At 45.0% G+C, this 22,334-nt stretch overlaps 1 protein-coding gene across 1 annotated transcript in view; it reads right to left on the minus strand.

Moving 5' to 3' along the window:
• Nucleotides 1-2,269: 2,269 nt before the first annotated feature.
• The window catches only part of LOC148144012 (uncharacterized), a 105,497-nt gene continuing 85,432 nt past the window's right edge, over nucleotides 2,270-22,334 (minus strand). Inside the window, exons 3-4 of the mRNA XM_087975721.1 lie at nucleotides 4,803-5,369; nucleotides 2,270-2,279 (exon numbers count right to left, since the gene is read on the minus strand). Of these exons, the coding sequence (XP_087831847.1) occupies nucleotides 2,270-2,279; nucleotides 4,803-5,369 (577 nt within the window). The remainder of the gene's footprint in view (nucleotides 2,280-4,802; nucleotides 5,370-22,334) is intronic.

Here is a 22,334-nt window from a genome sequence, read left to right on the forward strand (position 1 = left end):
CCTGGACTTGAATTCCCAAGTCTCTTTGCACTTCGGATTTCTGTATTTTCTTCCCATAATCCTTCTGTTCCAACAGTGACTGTCTGGTGTCAGGGCAGTACTAGTGATTTACTGACATGTGGATTGTATTTGGGGATACCAAGGAATGTCAGGAACTGCGAGTATCTCAGGAGCAGTCATTATTCCTGGAAGAGGCAGACAGGAATGTGGTGTGGTCCTGTAAACTCCAGAACTTTGATAACTTCATGAGTCAGCAATAACACTTTCTGGACCAAGAAACGAAAGGGCCAATGAGAAACTGCTACAAGGGAGTTAACAAATAACATACATTAACTATCGCTGGGAAGAAGGAGGCAAAACAATGAGCTGTTTCTTTGGACAGATGAGATAATGGTGTTTAATAACTGTGTGACAAAAGGACAATTAATTCTGCCTGTAGAAGGAAGGCCTTGGTGTAGAGGGCATACAAGGAGCAGGAAAATCAACATTTCGGGCAAAAGCCCTTCATCAGGAATCCTGTATTCCTGATGAAGGGCTTTTGCCTGAAACGTTGATTTTTCCTGCTCCTTGAATGCTGTCTGAACTGCTGTGCTTTTCCAGCACCACTCTAATCTCGACTCTGGTTACCAGCATCTGCAGTCATTGTTTTTACATTGGCGTAAAGGGGTTAATTGCAGGACAGGCTGTTTCAAACAGGTGGAAAACCCTCAAGGATAAGAAGGTAAGCTACAGACCTGAGGTCTCCAGAAGTGTGGGGAGATGGTGTTAGAATCTCAAGAAACGTTACAGCACAAATCTGAAAGTGACGGAACTCCACCAGAATTCAACTCCAGAATGTTTCAGCTGCAGTGCTTGGAAGAACAACCCTGCATCAAACCCCTGTAAACTTCCAGAGATGGGCACTGTTGGTAGAAACAATGTTAAATTCCGCCATCACTTGGGTGATAGCCAAGATTTGGGGGGTGAGGGTGAACTTGCTTACTTGAGGGGTTTTATATTTTGGTTCCTCCTTACAATAAAGTGTAAATTATGATTCAACAGTTGGTTGTCTGTGCAGTTTCTGAGTCAGTATTCAAATTAAAGCGATTCACCCACAATCAGAGTGAGAGGCTAGGATTAATAATGACTCCTTTGCATTCAGCAGGACGGCACGTCAATACTGTTATAAAGCGAATGCTGAATCCCCTCCCCTCTGAGATCTCAAACCGAAACACCAAAAGAGGAGCACATTGCCCGATAATCGGAAAATTAGTGTGAAAAGTAGTGTCATCTGCTCTAGTCTTAAAAACAAAAATAAGTCCCTGACACTTTAAAAATCAACAAAAAGCAATTTACATATCCAACTTGAATGGTGAACAACTGAACTAAACTATTAACAAACCTAATAAATCCCTTCGAACTACTGACGATTCTGGCATAAAACAGGATTTTTGTCATATGCTGTTCCAGTAAATACAAGACCCACTAAAACAACAAGAAATAGAATTTCGTCTCTCAGATTACGTTTTACAGAATATTCTCAGCATCCTTCTATTGAATCTTTTGTCAGGAATGCCTCCTGCAATTCCTGCTCTTCTGGTTTTTTTGTAAATGATGCTCTCTCATTCACAGCTGACTGTCAGAGCTGATGTCTCTCTCTCGTGCTGAGGACTCTTAGCTCTAGCAATGGGGAGTTAGCTCTGGGGTTCTGTCCAACTGTCCCCTTCTTTTATGCCCTTGATGCCATATTGAGTTTTTACAATAGGATTGGTCCTCTGTTGTCAAAACCATCAGATTTAAATTTAATAGATATTGGTAGCCAAAGGACCGGATTTAAATTGATTGGCTAAATTGAAAAGACATTATCTTGGCCTGTTAACTGTACAACCTTGTGATAGAAATGTTTCTGTTTGTGTGCTCTCTGTTGTGATGATGTTACTCCTTTAAGAAGATTATGTCATCTTGATTTTTTTCCCCCAGAGGGGTTGTAAAAGGCAGAGGGTCCGATTCGACTGGGCTAAGGGACTTCACTAATGGCCAACAGATATTGGCAAAGGCAACAATCGGAAAAAGGTTTGAGATTTTTTTTTCCTGAAACACTTCTACAGCGAAACAGTCTGTAAGGTCACCCCTCAGCCTCTGACCCTCCAGGGAAAATAGCCCCAGTCTATTTCAGCCGCTTGCAACAGCTCAAACTCTCCAACCCTGGCAGTATCTTTGTAAATCTTTTCAGAACCCTTTCATGTTTCACAACTTGTTACAAACATGTCGACTAATTCAGAGAAGCCTCTCAATTACAGCTGTAAATAGAGAAAGTGTGTTTAATCATGAGTCATGAATAAAGGCTGTATTAATATTTTATTGTGAAGTTTTACTCCTACATCTCCAAACAGAGCATACAAACATGATCAGAGGGGAGTGATTGAGAAAATATGTGGGGCAAAAATTTTAGAGTGTGGCTTGTGTATGGAATGAGCTTCCAGTGGAAGTGGTTGAGGTCGGTACATTAACAACATTTAAAAGACATTTAGTCAAACACATGGAGAGGAAAGGCTTAGAAGGATAGTGGCCAAGTGCAGGGAAATGGGGTTACTGTTGATGGACATTTTGGTCGGCATGGACCAGTTTGGGCCGATGGGCCTGTCTCCGTGCTGTAGCACTGACTCGTGTCTCTTTGTCTCTCCAACAGTTTTGAGTTTTCAGATGAGCATCTCACTTAATCACACTGAATAAAATCCGATCTCATTAGTCAACTCTGATGTGGAAGTGCTGGTGTTGGATTGGGCTGGACAAGGTCAGAAGTCAAATGGCACCAGGTTAGAGTCCAACAGGTTTATTTGAACTCAAGATTTCAGAGCACTGCTCCTTTGTCGGTGAAGTGATGAAGCAGCAGCATTGAAGAAGGAGCAATGCTCCTAAAGCTTGTAATTTCAAATAAACCTGTTGGTCTGTAAGCTGGTGTTGTGTGATTTCTGATATCTTCAGCTGTGGGTTTGTGTCGACCTTAATGAGATATTTTGTCCAACTTGGCATTTTTAAACAGTATCACTTGGAGGGATTCACTTGAAACCTTTCAAGAGGTGAGTTCAACAAGACTGAACTATTCAAAGTTACTTGGACTCAATTTTAAAACTTACATCAGGACCGGTAGACATAGAGATGTACAGCACGGAAACAGACCCTTCAGTCCAAATCATCAACGCTGACAAGACATCCTAAATTAATTTGGTCCCATTTGTCAGTATTTGGCCCATTATCTTTCTGAACCCTTCCTGTTCATGTCCGAAACCAGATGCCTTCTCAGTGGTATAATTGTACCAGCCTCCACTTTCTCTGGAAACTCATTCCATACATGCACTACCCTCTGCGTGAAAACATTGCCCCTTACGTCCCTTTTAAATCTCTCACCCAGCCAAATAGCCTCTCCCTGTAGCTCAAACCCTCCAACCCCCGCCAACATCCTAGTAAATTGTTTCTGATACAGAAGTCAATGTTTTGGGAAGAACCCTTCTTCAGTCCTGAAGGAGGGTTAATACCCGAAATGCTAACTTTACCTCCTAATGCTACCTGGCTTGCTGCGTTCTCCCAGCCTCCTGCTTGCCTACTTTGGATTCCAGCAACCGCAATTATTTTTTGTTTCTAACAAATGGTGGAGCAGACTCAATGGGCTGAATGGCCTCATGTCTGCTCCAGTGGTCTTGTGGTCTTAGGTTTCTGCAGATTCTTAGGAACGTGCAGTCCCAGACTCCGAGTAATGTCGCCCACTGGAAGCAAAGTTTATGGAATCACAGAATCCCTACAGAATGTAAACAGGCCTTTTGGACCAACAAGGCAACACCAACCCTCCATACAGTTACCCACCCAGACCTATTCTCTTAACCCTATTACTTTACATTTACTTGGAGAAGGTGAGGATTGTAGATGCTGGAGATCAGAGTCAAGAATGTGGTGCTGGAAAAGCACAGCAGATCAGGCAGCATCCGAAGACCAGGAGAATCCTGATGAAGGACTTATGCCCAAAACGTCGATTCTCCTGCGCCTTAGATGCTGCCTGACCTGCTATGCTTTTCCAGCACCACACTTTTGACCAGTCTACATTTACCCCTGACTACTGCACCACACTTACACATCCCTGAACACTATGGACAATTTGGCTAGGCTAACTCACCCTAACTTGTACATCTTTGTATTGTGGGAGCAAAAGCGGAACACCCGGAGGAAACCCATGCAGACACGGGATAATCAAACAGTAGGTTCAAACCCGAATCCATGGCTCTATGAGGCAGCTGTGCTAACCACTGAGCCACCATGTCGCCCCGAGCCACTTTAGAGTTGCACTTGGGGGTGCGAGGCAGTGTGCAGTCCAGAAATTTTTTGACAATTGGTACAGTGGGAAAGTTGGTGGGCTTTTAAGAGTGGGGCACAAGGTTTAATCCACAGTAGCGTCACTGGCAGTATCCGATTGTTGGGAGCACTGGTGCCCCCGCTGGTGTCTTTGCAAGTTGCTGGAAAATGTGAACCTCTTGCCACACTCAGGGCAGCCGAATGGCCTCTCCCCTCTATTGACCCGCACGTGGGTCAGCAGAGCAGAAGAATTGCTGAAGCCCTTCCTGCACTCAGGACAGTAGAACGGCCACTCTCCCATGTGGATCCGCTGGTGGGTCAGTAGGTGGGAGGAGCAGTTAAAGCGTTTCTCGCACTCTGGGCAGGAGAACGGCTTCTCCCCTGTGTGGACCCGCTGATGCCTCAGCAGGTGGGAGGAATTGCTGAAAGCCTTCCCGCACTCGCGACAGCTGAAGGGCCTCTCCCCCGTGTGGACCCGCCGGTGGGCCACGAGGTTGGAGGAGACTGCAAAGCCCTTCCCGCACACTGAGCAGGAGAATCGCTTCTCCCCGGTATGGACCCGCCGGTGGGTCAGCAGTTGGGAGGGCTGGGGAAAATTCTTCCCACACTCCGGGCAGGCAAATGGCCTCTCCCCAGTGTGGACCCGCTGGTGTGTCAGCAGGGAGGAGGAACTGCTGAAGCCCTTCCCACATTCAGGGCAGGGGAACGGCTTCTTGCCTGTGTGGACCCACTGGTGCCTCAGCAGGGCAGAGGAATCGCTAAAGGCCTTCCCGCACTCGGGGCAACTGAATGGCCTCTCCCCCGTGTGGACCCGTTGGTGCTTCAGCAGGTCAGAGGATTTGCTGAAGGCCTTCCCACAGTCAGAGCAGGGGAAGGGCCTCTCCCCGGTGTGGACACGCTGATGCGCCAGCAAGTGGGAGGAGTGGGTGAAGCTGTTCCCACAGTCGGGGCAGGTGAATGGTCTCTCCCCAGTGTGGACTCGGCGGTGGTCCAGCAGGTGGCAAGAGCGGATAAATCCCTTCCCACACTCTGGGCAGGAGAACGGCCTCTCCCTAGTGTGACTGCGCTGATGAATTTCCAGGGCAGATGGGACACTGAAGCCTTTCCCGCAGTCACCACACTTCCACGGTTTCTCCATGGGGCGAGATTCCTCTGGTTTCTCCATGGCCAAAGCTTCAGCTGCACACAAACGCGTGTACAAACCCTCCCTGCCGTGAATTCCTCTTTCCAGGCTGCATAATTGTGACAGGCTGCACATTCAATGCGCTGCCACAGTAGTGTCTCTCATCCAGCTCCACTGATGCTGAAAGCGTACTGAATCAGAAACCAAAGAATTTTGCTCTTTCTCACAGAATCATAGTCAAAAATCATTACAGTCCCAATGGATTGATTGACTGCCTGTCATTGACATGAAAATGAGGACTGCAGATGCTGGAGAGTCCGTCAAAATGTGTGGTGCTGGAAATACACAGCAGGTCAGGCAGCATCCAAGGAGCAGGAGAGTTGCTGTTTCGGGCATAAGCCCTTCAACTACTGAATTTGAAACTTCAGTCTTCAAATCTTCAAATGCATTGGAAAAAACAGATTATGAAAGTCATCACTGCCAGTCAGGGTAGAAATTCAGAACAAGCAATTCGACTTTATGCGGAACATTCTTTTCTTTTGGAATTCCATGAAATTGAAAGCACCATTACCCTCCTCTGATTGCTCTACATTTACACCTGATTAATGCATCTAACCTACACATCGTGGACACTATGGACAATTTAACATGGCTAATTCACCCAAACCAGCACATCTTTGGATAGTGGGAAGAAACAGGTGCACTGGAAGAAATCCGCCGCAAACACCAGACGGAGAATGTGCAATATCCACACAGACAACGGCCCCGAGGCTGGAATTGTATCTGGCTCTCTGGTGCCGTGAGGCAGCATCACTAACCACAGACACTGTACCTTCCTTTTCCAGTCCCGCCACCAAGTCACTCAGCTTGAGCTCACGCAAAGCACTACGTTTAATTTTCACTTCACACACACTGAACTTTCGCCCCGTCCCCACTTCCCCTACAGGAAATGCAAACAGCTGGGGGGTTGCCACATCAAATCCCTACAGTGCAGAATGAGGCCATTTGGCCCAACAACTCTCCATTTACCTCCGACTAATATACCTAATCCACACATCCCTGAACACTGTGGGGCAATTGAGCATGGCCAATTCATCCTAACCTGTACATCTTTGGACTGTGGGAGGAAACCGGAGCATCTAGATGAAATCCACACAGCCACGGGGAGGACAATGTCTGTGTGGAGTTTGCACAGTCACCTGAAGCTGGAGTCAAATCCTTGTCCCTGGTGCTGTGAGGCAGCAGTGCTAACCACTGAGCCACGTGCTGCCCGTGTGTGCTGAAAGAGATGCAATGTGGAACGTTATTGACTGTACCGCACAGTGGATTGTTGAGTAAAGTTGAGTCTCAAAGGATCTGGAAAGAGGTAGCCAACATTTAGGAGCGCATTGTGACAGATGCTGGAATCCGTCCTGAAAACAACAAATGCTGTAGATCACAGCTGGTCAGGCAGCGTCCACATAGAGAGAGCAAGCTAACATTTCAGGTCTTCTTTGAGATTTATAAAATCTTGCTGGATACAGAGAAGGTGAATGCAGGGAGTCATTTCCCTGGAATGAGGGATTTCAAGACTAGCGGACATATTTTTAAGGTGAGAACAGAAAGATTTAAAAACAAAATAAGGGGTAACATTTTTACACAGAGTGCTTCACGTGTGGAATGAATTTCCAGAGGAAGTGATAGATGCGCCTACAGTCACAACATTTAAATGACATTTGGATAAGTACATGAATAAGAAATGTTCAGAGGGATATTGGGCCAAGTACATGTAGGTGGGACTAGTTTAGTTTGGGATTATGGTCAACATGGACTGGTTGGACCGAAGGATCTGTTTCCGTGCTGCGTGACTCTGACTGGATACAGTGGATGTGGGGAAGATGTTTCCACCGGTAGGAGAAACGAGGACCAGAGGACACAGGCTCAGGGTGAAGGAATGCCTTCAGAACTGAGATGAGGAGGAAATTCTGCAGCCAGAGGATGGTGAATCTGTGGATCTCATTGCTGCAGAGCGCTGTGGAGGCCAAGTCGTTGAGGGCATTTAAGACAGGGATAGATAGGTCTTTGATAAGTAAGGGGATCAAGGGTTACGAGGAGAAGGCAACAGAATGGGGTTGAGAAACATGTCGGCCATGATCGACTGGTGGAGCAGACTCAATGGGCCAAATGGCCTCATTCTGCTCTTGTATATTGTAGTCTTAAAACTGGGCAGATTACTGAAGTGGTTTTCATGAACAATTTCAGAGTCCTGAAGTAAAGCCGAAGAGGTGTACAGCACGGAAACAGACCCTTTAGTCCAACTCGTCCATGCCGACCAGTTATCCTAACCTAATCTCGTCCCATTTGCCAGGACTTGGCCACTATCGCTCTAAACCTTTCCTGTTCATATACCCATCCAGATGCCTTTTAAATGCCTTAGTTGTACCATCCTCCATCACTTACTCTGACACTCATTCCATACATTCACCACCCTCTGCATGAAACACTTGTCCCTGAAGTCCCTTTTAAAATCTTTCCCCTCTCACTCTAAACCAATGCCCTCTAGTTCTGGACTCCACAACCCAGGGAGAAGACCTTGTCTGTTTATAAAATCATGAGGATTATGGATAGAATAAACGTGTCGAAGGTCTCCAGTCTGAAAATCAACCCTTCACCACCACTCTGTCGACTACCTTCAAACCAGATCTGTATCCAAATTGCTAGTTCTCCCTGTATTTCTCGAGATCTAACCTTGCTAACCAGTCTCTCATGAGGAACCTTGTTGAATGCCTTTCTGAAGTCCATGGAGATCATGTCGACTGCTCTGCCCTCGTCAATCCCTTGCTGCTTCTTCAAAAAATTCAATCAAGTTCGTGAGGCATGATTTCTCACGCACAAAGCCATGCTGACTATCCCTAATCAGTCCTTGCCTTTCCAAATACATGTAAATCCTGTCTCTCAGGATTACCTCCAACCACTTGCCCTCCGGCAATGTCAGGCTCACTGGTTGATAGTTCCCTGGCTTTTCCTTGCAATCTTTCTTAAATATTGGTACCACGTTAGACAACCTCCAGTCTTTCATCACCTCACTTGTGACTACCGATGGTACAAATACCTCAGCAAGGGACCCAGCAATCACTTCTCCAGCTTCCCACAGAGTTCTAGGGTACAACTGTTCAGGTTCTGGGGATTTATCCACTTGCATGCATTTCAAGACATCCAGCACCACCTCCTTTGTAGTATGGACATTTTTACATTTTTCAAGATATCATCATCTGTTTCCACACATTCTATTTCTTCCATGTCCTTCCCTACAGTAAACACTGATGCAAAATACTTGTTTATTATCACCCCCAACTCCTGCAGCTCCACACATCGGCTGTCTTGCTGATCTTTGAGGGGCCCTGTTCTCTCCCCAGTTACCCTTTTCTCCTTAATGTATTTATAAAAACCCTTTGGATTCTCCTTAACTCTACTTGTCGAAGCTATCTCATGTTCCCTTTTTGCCCTCCTGAGTTTACTCTTAAGTATAATCCAACTGCTTTGTACTGTCAGGATTCACTCGATCTCTCCTGTCTATACTTGTCATATGCTTCCTTCTTTTTCTGAACCAAAAGCTCAATTCCTCTCGTCATTCAGCATTCACTACACCTACCAGCCTCCCCTTTCACCCTGGGTTCCAGATGAGATTGGTGCTGGAAAAACACAGCAGTTCAGGCAGCATCCAAGGAGCAGGAAAATCGATGTTTTGGGCAAAAGCCCTTCATCTAATCTAGAATCTGGTTTCCAGCATCTGCAGTCCTTGTTTTTACCTAGTTTTTCCCCTTTCACCCTAACAGGAATCTACTGTCTCTGGACTCTCAGTTTCTTATTTTTGAAGGCTTCCCATTTTCTAGCCATCCCTTTTCCTGCGAACATCTGCTCCCAGTTAGCTTTTGAAAGATCTTGCCTAATACCAAGTTAGCCATCCTCCAATTTAGATCTGGTCTATACTTTATCATCACTCTTTTATAGCTCATAGAATTATGGTCACTGGCCCCAAAGTGCTCCTCCACTGACAGCTCAGTCACCTGCTCTGCCTTATTTCCCAAGAGTAGGTCACGGTTTGCACCTTCATTAGTCAGAACATCCACTTACTGAATCAGAAAATTTTCTTGTACACATTTAAATTCCTCCTTAACTCTACTTGTCGAAGCTATCTCATTTTCCCTTTTTGCCCTCCTGAGTTTACTCTTAAGTGTACTCCAACTGCCTTTGTACTGCCTTTAAACACTATAGCAGTCCCAGTCTATGTTTGGAAAGTTAACATTCCTGACCATAACCACTCTATTATTATTACAGATAACTGAAATCTCCTCACAATTTTTTTCTCAATTTCCCTCTGACTATTAGGGAGTCAGTAATAAAATCCCAATAAGGTGATCATCCCTTTTCTTATTTCTCAGTTCCACCCAAATAAGCTTCCTGCATGTATTCCCAGGAATATCCTCCCTAAGCACAGTAATATATCCCTTATCAAAAAAGCCACTCTCCCTCCTCTCCTGCCCCCCTTTCTATCCTTCCAATACCATGTGTGTTCTAGAACATTAAGCTGCCAGTGCTGTCCATCCTTGAGCCATGTTTCTGTAACTGCCATGATATCTCAGTCCCAAGTTCCTAACCATCATCTGCCTTCCCTGTTTGGCCTCTTGCAATTGAAATAAATGCAGTTTAATTTACCAGTCCTACCTTGTTCTCTGCTTTGTTACTTCCTGCTCTGATTGTTTAACTCAGTCCCTTTCCCAACTGGACCAGTCACAGACTGATCTCTTTCCTCACTATTTCTCTGGGTCCCAGCAATCCCTGCCCCCCACCCACCCCTACCTTACTAGTTTAAATCCTCCTGAGCAGTTCTCGCAAATCTCGCCGCAAAATATTAGTCCCCTTCCAATTCGGGTGCAATCCATCCTTCTTGTCCAGGTCTTTTCTACCCCAGAAGAGATTCCAATATTCACATTTTTGGATCCTTTCTCCCATGCACCAGTTCCTCAGCCACGCATTCATCTGCCCTGTCCACCTATTCTCACCCTCAATAGGAACATTCCCCATTAACTGGTTAGGTCCTGGATTGCTTTCCTAAAATGCAACACCTCACGTTCGTCTAAATTAAACTCCATCTGCCAATCCTCGGTCCATTATTCCATCCGATCGATTATAATTTATAGCAAACTCTCTTTCCTCCCTTATTCCCTAAAAGCTGAAAATCTCCATCCCACACACTCTCCTTTCATTCTCATTTTACTGAACCTAATCCGTGCTCTGCCTCATCCTGGAAAGTCTGGTTCATGCTGATTAACAGGCCTACACTCAGGGGGGATTTAATTGAAACATAAGAATGCTGAATGGCTTGGACAGAGTGCATGTTGGGGGAGATGTTTCCAGTGGTAGGAGAGATGGGGACTCGAGGGCACAGTCTTCGAGTAAACGGAAGATCTTTTCGAACGGAGATAAGGAGAAACTTCTTCAGCCAGACAGTGGCGAATCTATGAAATTTACTGCCACAGAAAGCTGCGGTAGCCAAGTCACTGAGTATATTTAAGACTGAAACAGATGATAGGTTCTTGAGTATCAAGGGGAGAAAGCTGGAGAATGGGGTTGAGAAATTTATCAGCCATGATTGAATGGTGGAGCAGACCCAGTGGGCTGATTGGCCTAATTTCTGCTCCTGTGTCTTATGGTCTCTTGCTGTTCTGGACACAGTGAGAGAAACTTGGGAGCAGGAGTAGGCCATTTGGTCTTTCAAGCCTGCACCAGCGTTCAACAGATCATGACTGGACATTAATCTACCTACATCTAGGTGGATACACTGGGATTTTTTTTCACTGGAGCATAGAGGTGACCTCACAGAGGATTATAAAATCACGAAGGATAGAGATGTCCTTTCGCTCAGATGTGAGCATCAAGATTAGGGAGCACATTTTTAAGGCGAGAGGAGAAAGATTTTAAAAAGACATCAGAAGCACCCTTTTTTTAAGAGAGTAGTTTGTGTGTGGAATGAATGTCCAGAGAAAGCCCAGAGGTCAGATCAGTTTTCCTTCGTGTGAATCCAAGGAAAGCGATGGGATCAGACGTCGGACCAGGCCGTGCACTCAGAGCATGGGCAGATCAACTGACAGAGGTCTTCTCGCACACCTTCAACCTCTCCCTGCAGCAGGCCATTGTCCCTGCCTGTTTCAAGAGGGCCAACATCATCCCTGTGCCTCAGAAGACTCATGCAGCACATCTCAATGACGACCGCCTAGTTGCCTTAACTTCGGTGGTCATGAATTGCTTTGAAAAGTTGGTCATGGCATTAATCAACTCCAGCCTTCCCACTACTTTTGCCCCACTCCAATTTGCCTATCGGGAAATTGGGATCCACGTCAGATGCCATATTATTTGCCCTTCCCTCCTCCCTAGAACATCTTGACACCAAGAACAGGTACGTAAGAATCCTACTTGACTACAGTTCAGCCTTCAACACTGTTATCCCCTCGAGACTGATTACTAAACTTAGTGATCTCGGACTAAGCCCCACTCTCTGCAACTAGATCCTCAGTTTCCTGACCCACAGGCCACAATCAGTGAAGACTGGGGACAATATTTGATCCTCACTAACACTGGAGTCCTCCAGGGGTGCATACTCAGCCCCCTACTGTACTCACTGTATACTCATGACTGCGTCACCAAATACAAGACTAATGCCATTTACAAGTTCACTGGCACCACTATAGTCAGTCAAATCTCAGATGGCAACAAAACAGACTGCAGACGGGAGATGGAAGACCTGGAAAAATGATGCACTGAAAACAAACTAGATCTCAATGCTAGCAAAATCAAGAAACTAGTTATTGACTTTTGGCGGGATGTTACTCATGCCCCCATACACATTAACAGCACAGAGGTGGAATGAGAGGAGAGTGTCAAGCTCCTGGGAGTGGTCATCCACAACAAGCTGTCTTGGATGTATCACGACCTGGTATGGCAACTGTACCATTGAAGATTGGAGACGGTTACAGAGAGTGGTGAACTCAGCCCGGACAATCACAAAGGCCAACCTCCCATCTATAGAATCCATCTACCAGGCCTGCTGTCAAGGGAAGCCGCCAGCATTCTGAAAGATCCATCCCACTCTGGCAATGTTTGTCTACAACCTCTACCATCGAGGAGAAGGTACAGAAGCCTGAACAAACGCACCAGCCAGTTTTGTAACAGTTTCTACCCTACTATTGTTAGAACACTGAATGGACTCTCAAACTCTCAGCATTTGCCTGAACCTTTGTTTTTGTTTTTGCCGCTGTTTACCTATTATTTACTATGCTACTTAACTGTGTGATCGCAAGACAACGCTTTTCACTGTGCCGCAGTACATGTGACAATAAATAAATTCAATTCAGTTCAAGTGGTGGATGTAGTCCAGTTAAAAAGGGTTAAAAAGCATTTGGATCAGCACATGAATAGGAATGGTTCGGAGAGATGTGGGCCAAACACTGGCAGGTGCAACTAGTTTAGTTTGAGAACATAGTCAGCATGGACTAGTTGGATAGAACAGTCTGTTTCTGCACTGTCTGACTGTCTAACTGTTCTATACTGGTCTTAAACCCATTTTCTTGCCTCCCCCCATGACCATCCACTTCCTTGTTGTCGAAAATTCAAATGAACTCAGCCTTGAATATATTCAATGAACTCCCCCCCCCCCCCCCAACTGCAGGAAGACATCGCCACCTCTGAATTCCTCTTGCTAATGTACCACTTGTCTTGCTCATTGCTTGCTGGTATAGAAGGACGCTGAGGCCTGTTTGTACATCAACACATCATTCCTGATGAAGGGCTCGAGCCTGAAATGTCGAATCTCCTGCTCCTCAGATGCTGCCTGTACCTGCTATGCTTTTCCAGCCCTACACTTTTCGACTCTGATCTCCAGCATATGCAGTCCTCACTTTCTTCACATCCCAAAATATCACTATTTAAGGAATGCGTCTCCTTTCTGCTTTTTTTTTTAAAAAAACAGCAAATGCGATAACTTCAAATTGTGCTACTACATTTGCCACGTGTTTGCTAACTAAGACACAATCTTGGCCCAACTTTTCCAGACTCTCTCCCCTCGCCGGGATTCACTCCCTTTCCTTTCAATTGCTGCAAAACAAAAATTGAACCCCAGAATGAAATCAAATGGAAAAGGGGGTAAGAAAAGAGAGTGCCGTACTCACAAATGTTCGACAGAGGAAAGAAGTTGCAGTCTCGGGTGAAGCTCAATCTTCATTCAGAGAGGAACAACAGCAGTAGCAGCTTCAGAAGCTCATGGGCAAACTTCCGTATTCAGACAATAGCAAGGCTCTGATTGACAAAGGAACCAGGCTCCTTCCGGTCATCCCGAGCTCCCCATTGGCCCATCAAAAGAAGGTCGCGGTCCGTAATTGCGGACAGCGTGGGGCATGCGCAGTTCTTATTAACGCCGCTGAACATGCGCAGTACTTACTGACACCGAGGCGTATGCGTAGTGTGGTCTGTGGCGATGCTGGTGTTGCTGACAAGATTTTGTACCCGAATGTCAAATGTCAACAGGAGTTTAAAAAAAGCTGAAACCATATTTTTTTAAACCTGTAGCTCGACATTTTATTGTGTTTGCATTTTGTGTGACTCCTCAACTTTTGAATGTCTTTTCCCTAGGGTAGGGGAGTCCCCTCGAGGCATAGATTTCGGTTGAGAGGGAAAAGATTTAAAGGGACTCAGGGTCAGAAAAAAAACAGTTTGAAAGTTAATTCCCCTCAACAAATGCCCCCTCTTATGCCCTGAACAAGATAGATTGTTCACAGCCTATTAATCATGAGTAGCAATGATGTTGTGAAACTTAGAAGGGTTCAAAAACGATTTACAAATATGTTGCAAAGGTTGGAGAGGTTCAGTTGCAGGGAGAGGCTGAATAGGCTGGAGCTGTTTTTCATACAGCGTTGGATGCTGAGGGTTTATAAAACCTTATAGAGATTTATAAAATCATGAGGGGCATTGATAGGTTAAATACACAAGGTCTTTTCACTGGGGTGGGAGAGTCCAGAAATAGAGGGCATTCATTTTGGGTGAGAGGGGAAAGATATTAAAAGGACCTAAGGGGCAAATTTTTCACACAAAGGGTGGTGCATGTATTGAATTAGCTGCCAGAAGAAGTGATGGAGGCTGGTACAATTACAAAATTTAAAAGGCATTTGGATGGGTATATGGGCCAAGATTAATTTAGGATACCTGGTCAGCATGGACCGACGGGTTTGTACAACTCTATGGTTTTATTTCTGCATAGTCAGAATCAATTTCACAAGACTAGGAATGGGCCATCCACAAATTACACCCTGTCCTCAACTGTGGACTAACTGGACATATTTGAATGCAAGTTTCAGAAAGATGTCTGCAGCTTTTCTATAAAGTTGAACATGCTTTCATGATATTTCTGAATATATCATTTTAGCTATTCTCAATTTTAAAGATCAGTCATTTCTCGTGCAGTCGTGTCTACCAGGTAGAGTCATCAACATCCATTCTCTTTCTCTCTTCCTCGAAGGGTTTGATACAGCGATCGAAGAGGGTTTGAGGCATCCGCAAGGACAGGGAGTGGGTGGAAGAGAAGGAGAGAGAATGGACAGAGGGGGCAGAGTGTCAGGGGGTGAGAGAGATAATTGACAGGGGGACAGAGGGTGGGAGGATGAGAACACTGGGGGGAACAGAGGGTGATGGGAATGGAGAAGATTGTGGGGACCGATGGTGAGGGAAAGAGAAAGACTGGTGGGCATAGGTGGGTAGGAAGAGAATGCAGGGCAGAGGGTGGGAGTTGAGAGAGAATGGACGGGGACAGTGGGTGAGAAGAGATTGGACAGGGGGGCAGAGGGTGGGGGGGAGAGACTGCCCAAATCCCACCTTCCCCAGGACCGGTGTTGATATCTCACGAACTGGAACCCACTCCTCCCACAGCAGACCTGTGTCAATCATTTCTCAATATATACGTGGCAAAAGCAGTAGAATCATAATTCTGACAGGTCATTCGGCCCATCGAATTCACACTGACATTCCAAATAGCATCCCATCCAGACCCATCTGCTGACCCTACAGCCCTGCAGTTCCTCATGGCTAACCCACTCTAATCTGCACACTTCAGCATGGCCAATTCACCCGAAACTGCAGATCTTTGGACTGTGGGAGGAAACCAGAGCACTCGCAGGTAACCTACCCAGACACAAGGAGGAGGACGTGCCAAAGTCCACACAGACAGTTGCCCAAGGATGGAATCAAACATGAACCCCTGGCACTGTGAGGCAGCGGTACTAACCACTGAGCCACTGTGCCGTCCAGAGTTAGCTTTTAACTTTTCACGCAGCCTCAGCAGAGGCTCTCTCCTGCTGTAACCTCCCTTTCCCACATCTTCAGGCCTGAACACATTGGTTCCCGAATCCTGGCACCAGATAGACACCGATGTCATCTGGCCTCCTGCTACCAATTGCGGAGACCGGAGAAAATCCCTGTCACTATTCTGTCCCTTACCACCACCTCCCCAATGTTGTTCGTACTCCCAGCACCCAGCCAGTTCGCTCTTCCACTCCCTTGCAGCCCTCTCTCAGATCCCCTTTACCTGCCTCATCCACGCTCACACCTCCTGAGTCAGTGGACAGGGTCAATCAGAAGGGTCTGTCCGGAGAGGAATGACCAACTCCTGGAATAAAATGTCTGGCTATCTTTTTCATAAAAGGTCTGCAGCCTGGCTTTCAGCTCCATTCTCTGAGCCAAATGTCCACCAGCATGTGTTTGCCCTGGATCACAGCATCCAGAGCCTCCTACCTTCTGCAAATCAAAAGACAAGTCCCACCTTACACTCTCCAATGTATGTTGTGTAACTGCTTAATCATTTCTGGTGGCCGAGCAGAGGCTAAGTTCTACTTGGATTCCAAACTTGGGTATCAATAGACATGAGGATGGCTTCAAATTGACCTTGGGTTGATGTCATACTACATGTGACTCCACTACACTATACAGTCTCTCTCTCTCTCTTTCTCTTTCTCACACACACACACACACACTCATACACACACACACATGCACGTAAATCAATAGGGTGAATTTGCGGAATTATATTTGCAAATACATTGTATTCTGCTCAAAAAGTGCACAATCTGCAGGCAGTCAATGCATGTAATAATTTTATAAATTCCTACTTTGGAAATAGAACCAGTCTGACTCAAGATTAGGATACTGACAGACTTGAACCTCACACCTTCCATGCATTGTCTGAGCTGTCACTTCTTTTTATACAATAGAGTCATAGAGTCTTAGAGATGTACAGCATGGAAATAGACCCTTTGGTCCAATCCGTCTACGCCGACCAGACATCCCAACCCAATCTAATCCCACCTGCCAGCACCCAGCCCATATCCCTCCAAACCCTTCCTATTCATATACCCATCCAAATGCCTCTTAAATGTTACAATTGTACCAGCCTCCACGACATCCTCTGGCAGCTCATTCCATACACGTACCACCCTCTGCGTGAAAAAGTGGCCCCTTAGGTTTCTTTATATCTTTCCCCTCTCACCCAAACGGAATGTCCTCTAGTTCTGGACTCCCCGATCCCAGGGAAAATACTTTGTCTATTTATCCTATCCATGCCCCTCATAATTTTGTAAACCTCTATAAGGTAACCCCTCAGCCTCCGACGCTCCAGGGAAAACAGCCCCAGCCTGTTCAGCCTCTCCCGAAAACTCAAATCCTCCAACCCTGGAAACATCCTTGTAAATCTTTTCTGAACCCTTTCAAGTTTCATAACATCTTATGGGCGGCACGGTGGCACAGTGGTAAGCACTGCTCCTCACAGCGCCAGAGACCCGGGTTCAATTCCCGCCTCAGGCGACTGACTGTGTGGAGTTTGCACGTTCTCCCCGTGTCTGCGTGGGTTTCCTCCGGGTGCTCCAGTTTCCTCCCACAGTCCAAAGATGTGCAGGTCAGGTGAATTGGCCATGCTAAATTGCCCGTAGTGTTAGGTAAGGGGTAAATGGGTGGGTTGTGCTTCGGCGGGTTGGTGTGGACTTGTGTAGCCTGTTTCCACACTATAATGTAATCTGTAATCTTTCCGATAGGAAGGAGACCAGAATTGCATGCAATATTCCAACAGTGGCCTAACCAATGTCCTGACCAGCTGCAACATGATCTCCCAATTCCTGTACTCAATACTCTGACCAATAAAGGAAAGCATACCAAACGCCTTCTTCACTATCCTATCTCCCTTAAGTTATCTCGAGCATATGACTTAAAAGAAGTTCTAGGATTTGCATATTAATGAACTGAAACCTGCAACCCATTCTAAAAGATGAAAGACTTAACAGCAATCTTGGTTTGTTCAATATATCATTTCAGTTGCATGACACTGATCATTAGCTATAAATTCTGTGTCTTCTGATCCTGCTCCACAGCTACCTGATGAAGGAGCAGTGCTCCGAAAGCTAGTGCTCCCAAATAAACGTGTTGGAATATATCCTGGTGTTATGTGATTTTTAACGTTGTTTCTCATGAACACAGCCACAACACTTCCTGCTGCTGCCAGTAAACATTACAATGCTGATGAAACGATGCAGTACCTGCAGAGATGAAAATCTTAACAGTTTCTAACGATACTTGCTACTGATTCACTGCTCCTTCTGATACACTTCTTTGGTAACGTAGTGCTGGAAGCTGAGTGAGCAGCTTTAAAACAGAAACCTGTTGGATTTTAAATCTTTCAATGTCTGAGTCCGAATTTAGGTAACCTTTATTGCGACCCAACTTTGTTACAGCTTCATGATCTCTCCAGCAAAACAATTACAAAAAGTAGCTTTCCTTTTCTTCAACAGCTGAAGCTCAAAGCACACACACACACCCTGACCTCCCCTGACACCCCAGTTGCTTTATTATTGGTAAGCACTGAGGTGTCCCTTTGCAACTGAATCCTTGATACAGTCTTAACCCGGAGGAAGTAATGCCTCACTCAGCAATTTCAACCCATATACTGTATCCAAGTAAGTTTCTCCCCAGTCATTTTCCCGGGGCAGGGGTGGGGACAGGGGTTTAAAGTCGACCATATTGCTGAGAGTCTGGAGTCATGTGTAGGCCAGACCGGGTAAAGGATGCATCTGGGACGACTGAGTGAATCCTTTCCCACAACAGCAGTTTCCTTCCCTAAAAAAATCATGAGTGAATCAGATGAGGATGTTTTCCCCCTGAAAATGGTTTCATCATTAGATTCTGAACTCCAGATTTCTGACCAAATTCCAATCTGCCATGGCGGGATTCAAACCCGGGAGTTCCCAAAGTTGAGGTAGTAATCCAGTTGATAATACCACTCGGCCATTGCTTCTTCGATCCCAGTGATGGCACATGAACTCACTAATGCCTCCGGAAGTTGTCCACCCAACTAAATCCCTTCCTGCACTCAGGGCAGGAGAACAGCCTCTCCCAGTGTGGACCCACTGGTATGTCTGCAGGGTGGATGAACTCATGAACCTCTTCCTGCAGTGACAGTAGGTGAACGGCCTCTCCCCAGTGCGGACCCAAGGATATTTCAGCAGGCCAGGAGAATTGACGAATGTATTCCTGTACTTGGAGCAAGTGAATGGCCTCTCCCCTGTGTGAATGCTTCTATGAGTCTCCAGCACTGACGGGGAAGGGAACCCTTTCCCACAGTCCCCTCACTTCCACAGTTTCCCCATGGGGAGAGCTTTCCTTGTGTCGCTCTGGGTTTGAAATTACCAACAGAATGGGTACACAGTCTCTCTCCACCGTGAGGGGTGAGACTTTGATTCCCCAAACTGAGTAACTGGTTTCAAGCACTTTTCACAGTCAGTGCACTGAATCTCCCTCACTTGGGTGTCTCCGTATTCTTCCTGCCAAAGTGTCCAAAATCTCTCAAGCAGACAAAAGCAAACATTTCTTCTCAATTGGAATGGTTGCTGATATTCAAGTCCCAATGAATCAAGTGGCTCTGTCAGAAGTTGATGTATCATTTGCTTTCAGATTTCTTTCTACATGTCTTCCTGCAAAAATAAATTCACAAAATACGTGATCACAGTCAATACTGTTAAATGAACATAACATAGGTGACAATTCCTGTAGTTTGCCAGATGCCTGATCACATATTATCCAGGACACAGAAACCTGAAAACCCTCATGCAGCCAGATAGCCTTAAGTGTGTATGGAGGAAATCTTCATTTCGGTGACAATAACCTGGAACAAGCTGCCGACAAAGGCACTGGAAATGGAGCTGAATCAAGGACAATGAAAATGAAATGTCAAGGCTTCTTGAGAAAAACAAACCAGTAAAGTTGCTGAATGACTTTCTGCTGTCCTATTTAATAAAAAAGATGACAAGAAATACAGAACATCACTTCAGTGCTAGATTAGAATGTGAAAAATAATAGCCACAAGGCTTTTATAACAGCAAATAAAGCAGATATACACCATTTGAAGCAACATATGTCTACATTTTATATCAACGTGCCAATCCCTTAGATTCTGCTCCATCCCATGAGTAACTACCCTTTTAATTCTGAAGCGATCTCTTTCCACAATGCAAATTGTATTTAAATAAACCTATCAAACTGAGGGGAAAAAAATTAATATACCGTTAAGAAGGACAGAGAGCATCTGAGACCTTTGCAGAGTCTGCTCCCTCTCTGGATTCACTTCAGTTGCTACAAGTGAATAGTGTTTCCTCCCTCTCTCTCTCCCTCCCAGGATGAGGAATGGAAAGGGCGAAGATATTGGCTCTCCCGATTTCTCCATGATGTGGGAATCCTTGTCTCTGTCCAGCTTTGACAATTGGTTGAAAGACCACTCATGTATGGAACGTGTTCCATCTATTGCTGCTGCAAATGGGGTGTTGCTATTTCAGGCTGTGTACCCTCTTAAGGCTCTTCCCACAGTCAGTTCATTGGAACACTCTCACTCAGGTATGCATACCTCAGTCTCACTGATGTTTGAAACCTTGTGAAGCAGACAGGACAAGAGAGAAATAAAAAAAATTCTACTAGATTCAAAGGCTGATGATATTCCTGTGCCAATGAATTGATTGTCTCTATCAGATCTTGTTTTGAGATTTCTGGCTGTAAATCCTCCCTTTCACGTATCCTGTAAAAGGAGATTACAGAAGACATTGCTGTCTACACAGTATAGAAATTCAATACAGACAATTCTGGTTTCTGTGGAACATTCTTTCTTTTCTCCTTCCCTCAAAAATGTGAATCGTAATGCTACAGTCTCCCTCCATTCTTACTCTACTGTGGCTATTATCACCCGCATTTCCGTTCTCCTAAAAATGCTGAAAAATGTTGACTGACAGATCCTGTGGAACCCTAGGTCTGAATATCATACATAAGTTGAAGCATTTTATCCATATCTCCCCTGTCAAGGTCCCACAGGATGTTTATAAGCCCTTCGGCCAAAATAATTCACCCCATCGAATCTGCTCCACCATTTATTACCATAATGATTAATATTATAATCCAAAAATCCACATTCATGCCTTATTATTGATTCTCCTATTGATTAAAATTCTGCCCAACATCTACCTTGACTGTACTTAGTGATTGAACTTCAATAGCCCTGTCATTCATTACCCTCTGAGAGAAGATATCCACCTCATCTCCATCATAAATATGCAAACATTTAAGATTAGAAGCTATTCCTTCTGGTCTGAGACTCTCCCACAAATGAACACTACCTTTTTGGCAACTAATCTTTCAGGCCCACTAAAATTCTGATATTTATTCATTCAGATCTCCTCTCATTCTTCCAAACTCGAACGAATGCTCAGCTAAGCTACTCAACATTGCATCATTAGCAAACACGTCAATTCCCGGGATTAATTTTGTGAACGCTCTCTCACCAGATTCCAATGTTTCTGTCATCTCCTCTACTTCGAGGGACCAGAGTGCAAAACACGCAAGTTACAGCATAATAAAAGAATGATAAATAATAGACATTTTTCTAGCAGAAATTCGAAAATGTGCAAAAATAGTCAGATGGAAAAGCGTCCAATCATGTAGTGGTAAGGAGCCTGATGGCTTGGGGGGGAAGAAACTGTTGCCTAGTCTGGTCGTGATAGATTGAATTGGGAGGTGGGTGTGAGGATCTAAAGTTGGAATTTAGGCAACAAAATATGTACATTTTTATTTCAACAAAATGGCTTCTCGATTTAAAAGAATACTACAAAATGGCCTGTGAACCATACTGCTGAACATATTGCTGATTCGCAGAATTAACTTGCAGTTCAAAGATAAGAGGACAATAGAATTTTCATAAGATGAATACTGACACATTATTTGACCATTTGAACTAACCGTGAACTAATACATGGCATGACAATTTATGTAAATTAGATATCCTTCTTAAAGAAAATATCATTGGATTAACTTGCTGTAAATCATGTCACCTTATTATATGTGATTGGTCTTTCTCGTAATTAAGACTACTATTTCTTAAAAAAACATATAAATCATGTGCAATTTTCAAACGTAATTGCGCAACTTCATCACGGAACACAGAAGCTTCAATCTCTGTGTTGCTGGATAGAATTGCGTTAAGATACTTTAATTCAATAAACTAATGAACCTTGCTTTTCGAATACAACGCATTTGTCGATTCCTTTGACCGATCTCGAACCAAGAGGCCCCTCTTGAGGAGGCGCAGATCTTCATTTTGGTGCCCTGACACGTTTCGGCTCGGACAGATTGTGAACAGCAGTGTACGAGTTAAATGTCCCTCACTATTGAGTGTTGAGGAATTCGGCCTGCCAGACGTGATTATTTTTAGAACGTTTGGTTTTCCTGTCAGTCAAGTGGTGTCTGACGTGACCAGTCCAGCCCGAAGGGATCGGTCCTAGCAATG

This window comes from Chiloscyllium plagiosum, unplaced genomic scaffold, assembly GCF_037043375.1.
Source record: "Chiloscyllium plagiosum isolate Xiang-an unplaced genomic scaffold, Cpla_swu_hap1 HiC_scaffold_27, whole genome shotgun sequence".
In the NCBI taxonomy this organism is placed as follows: domain Eukaryota; kingdom Metazoa; phylum Chordata; class Chondrichthyes; order Orectolobiformes; family Hemiscylliidae; genus Chiloscyllium; species Chiloscyllium plagiosum.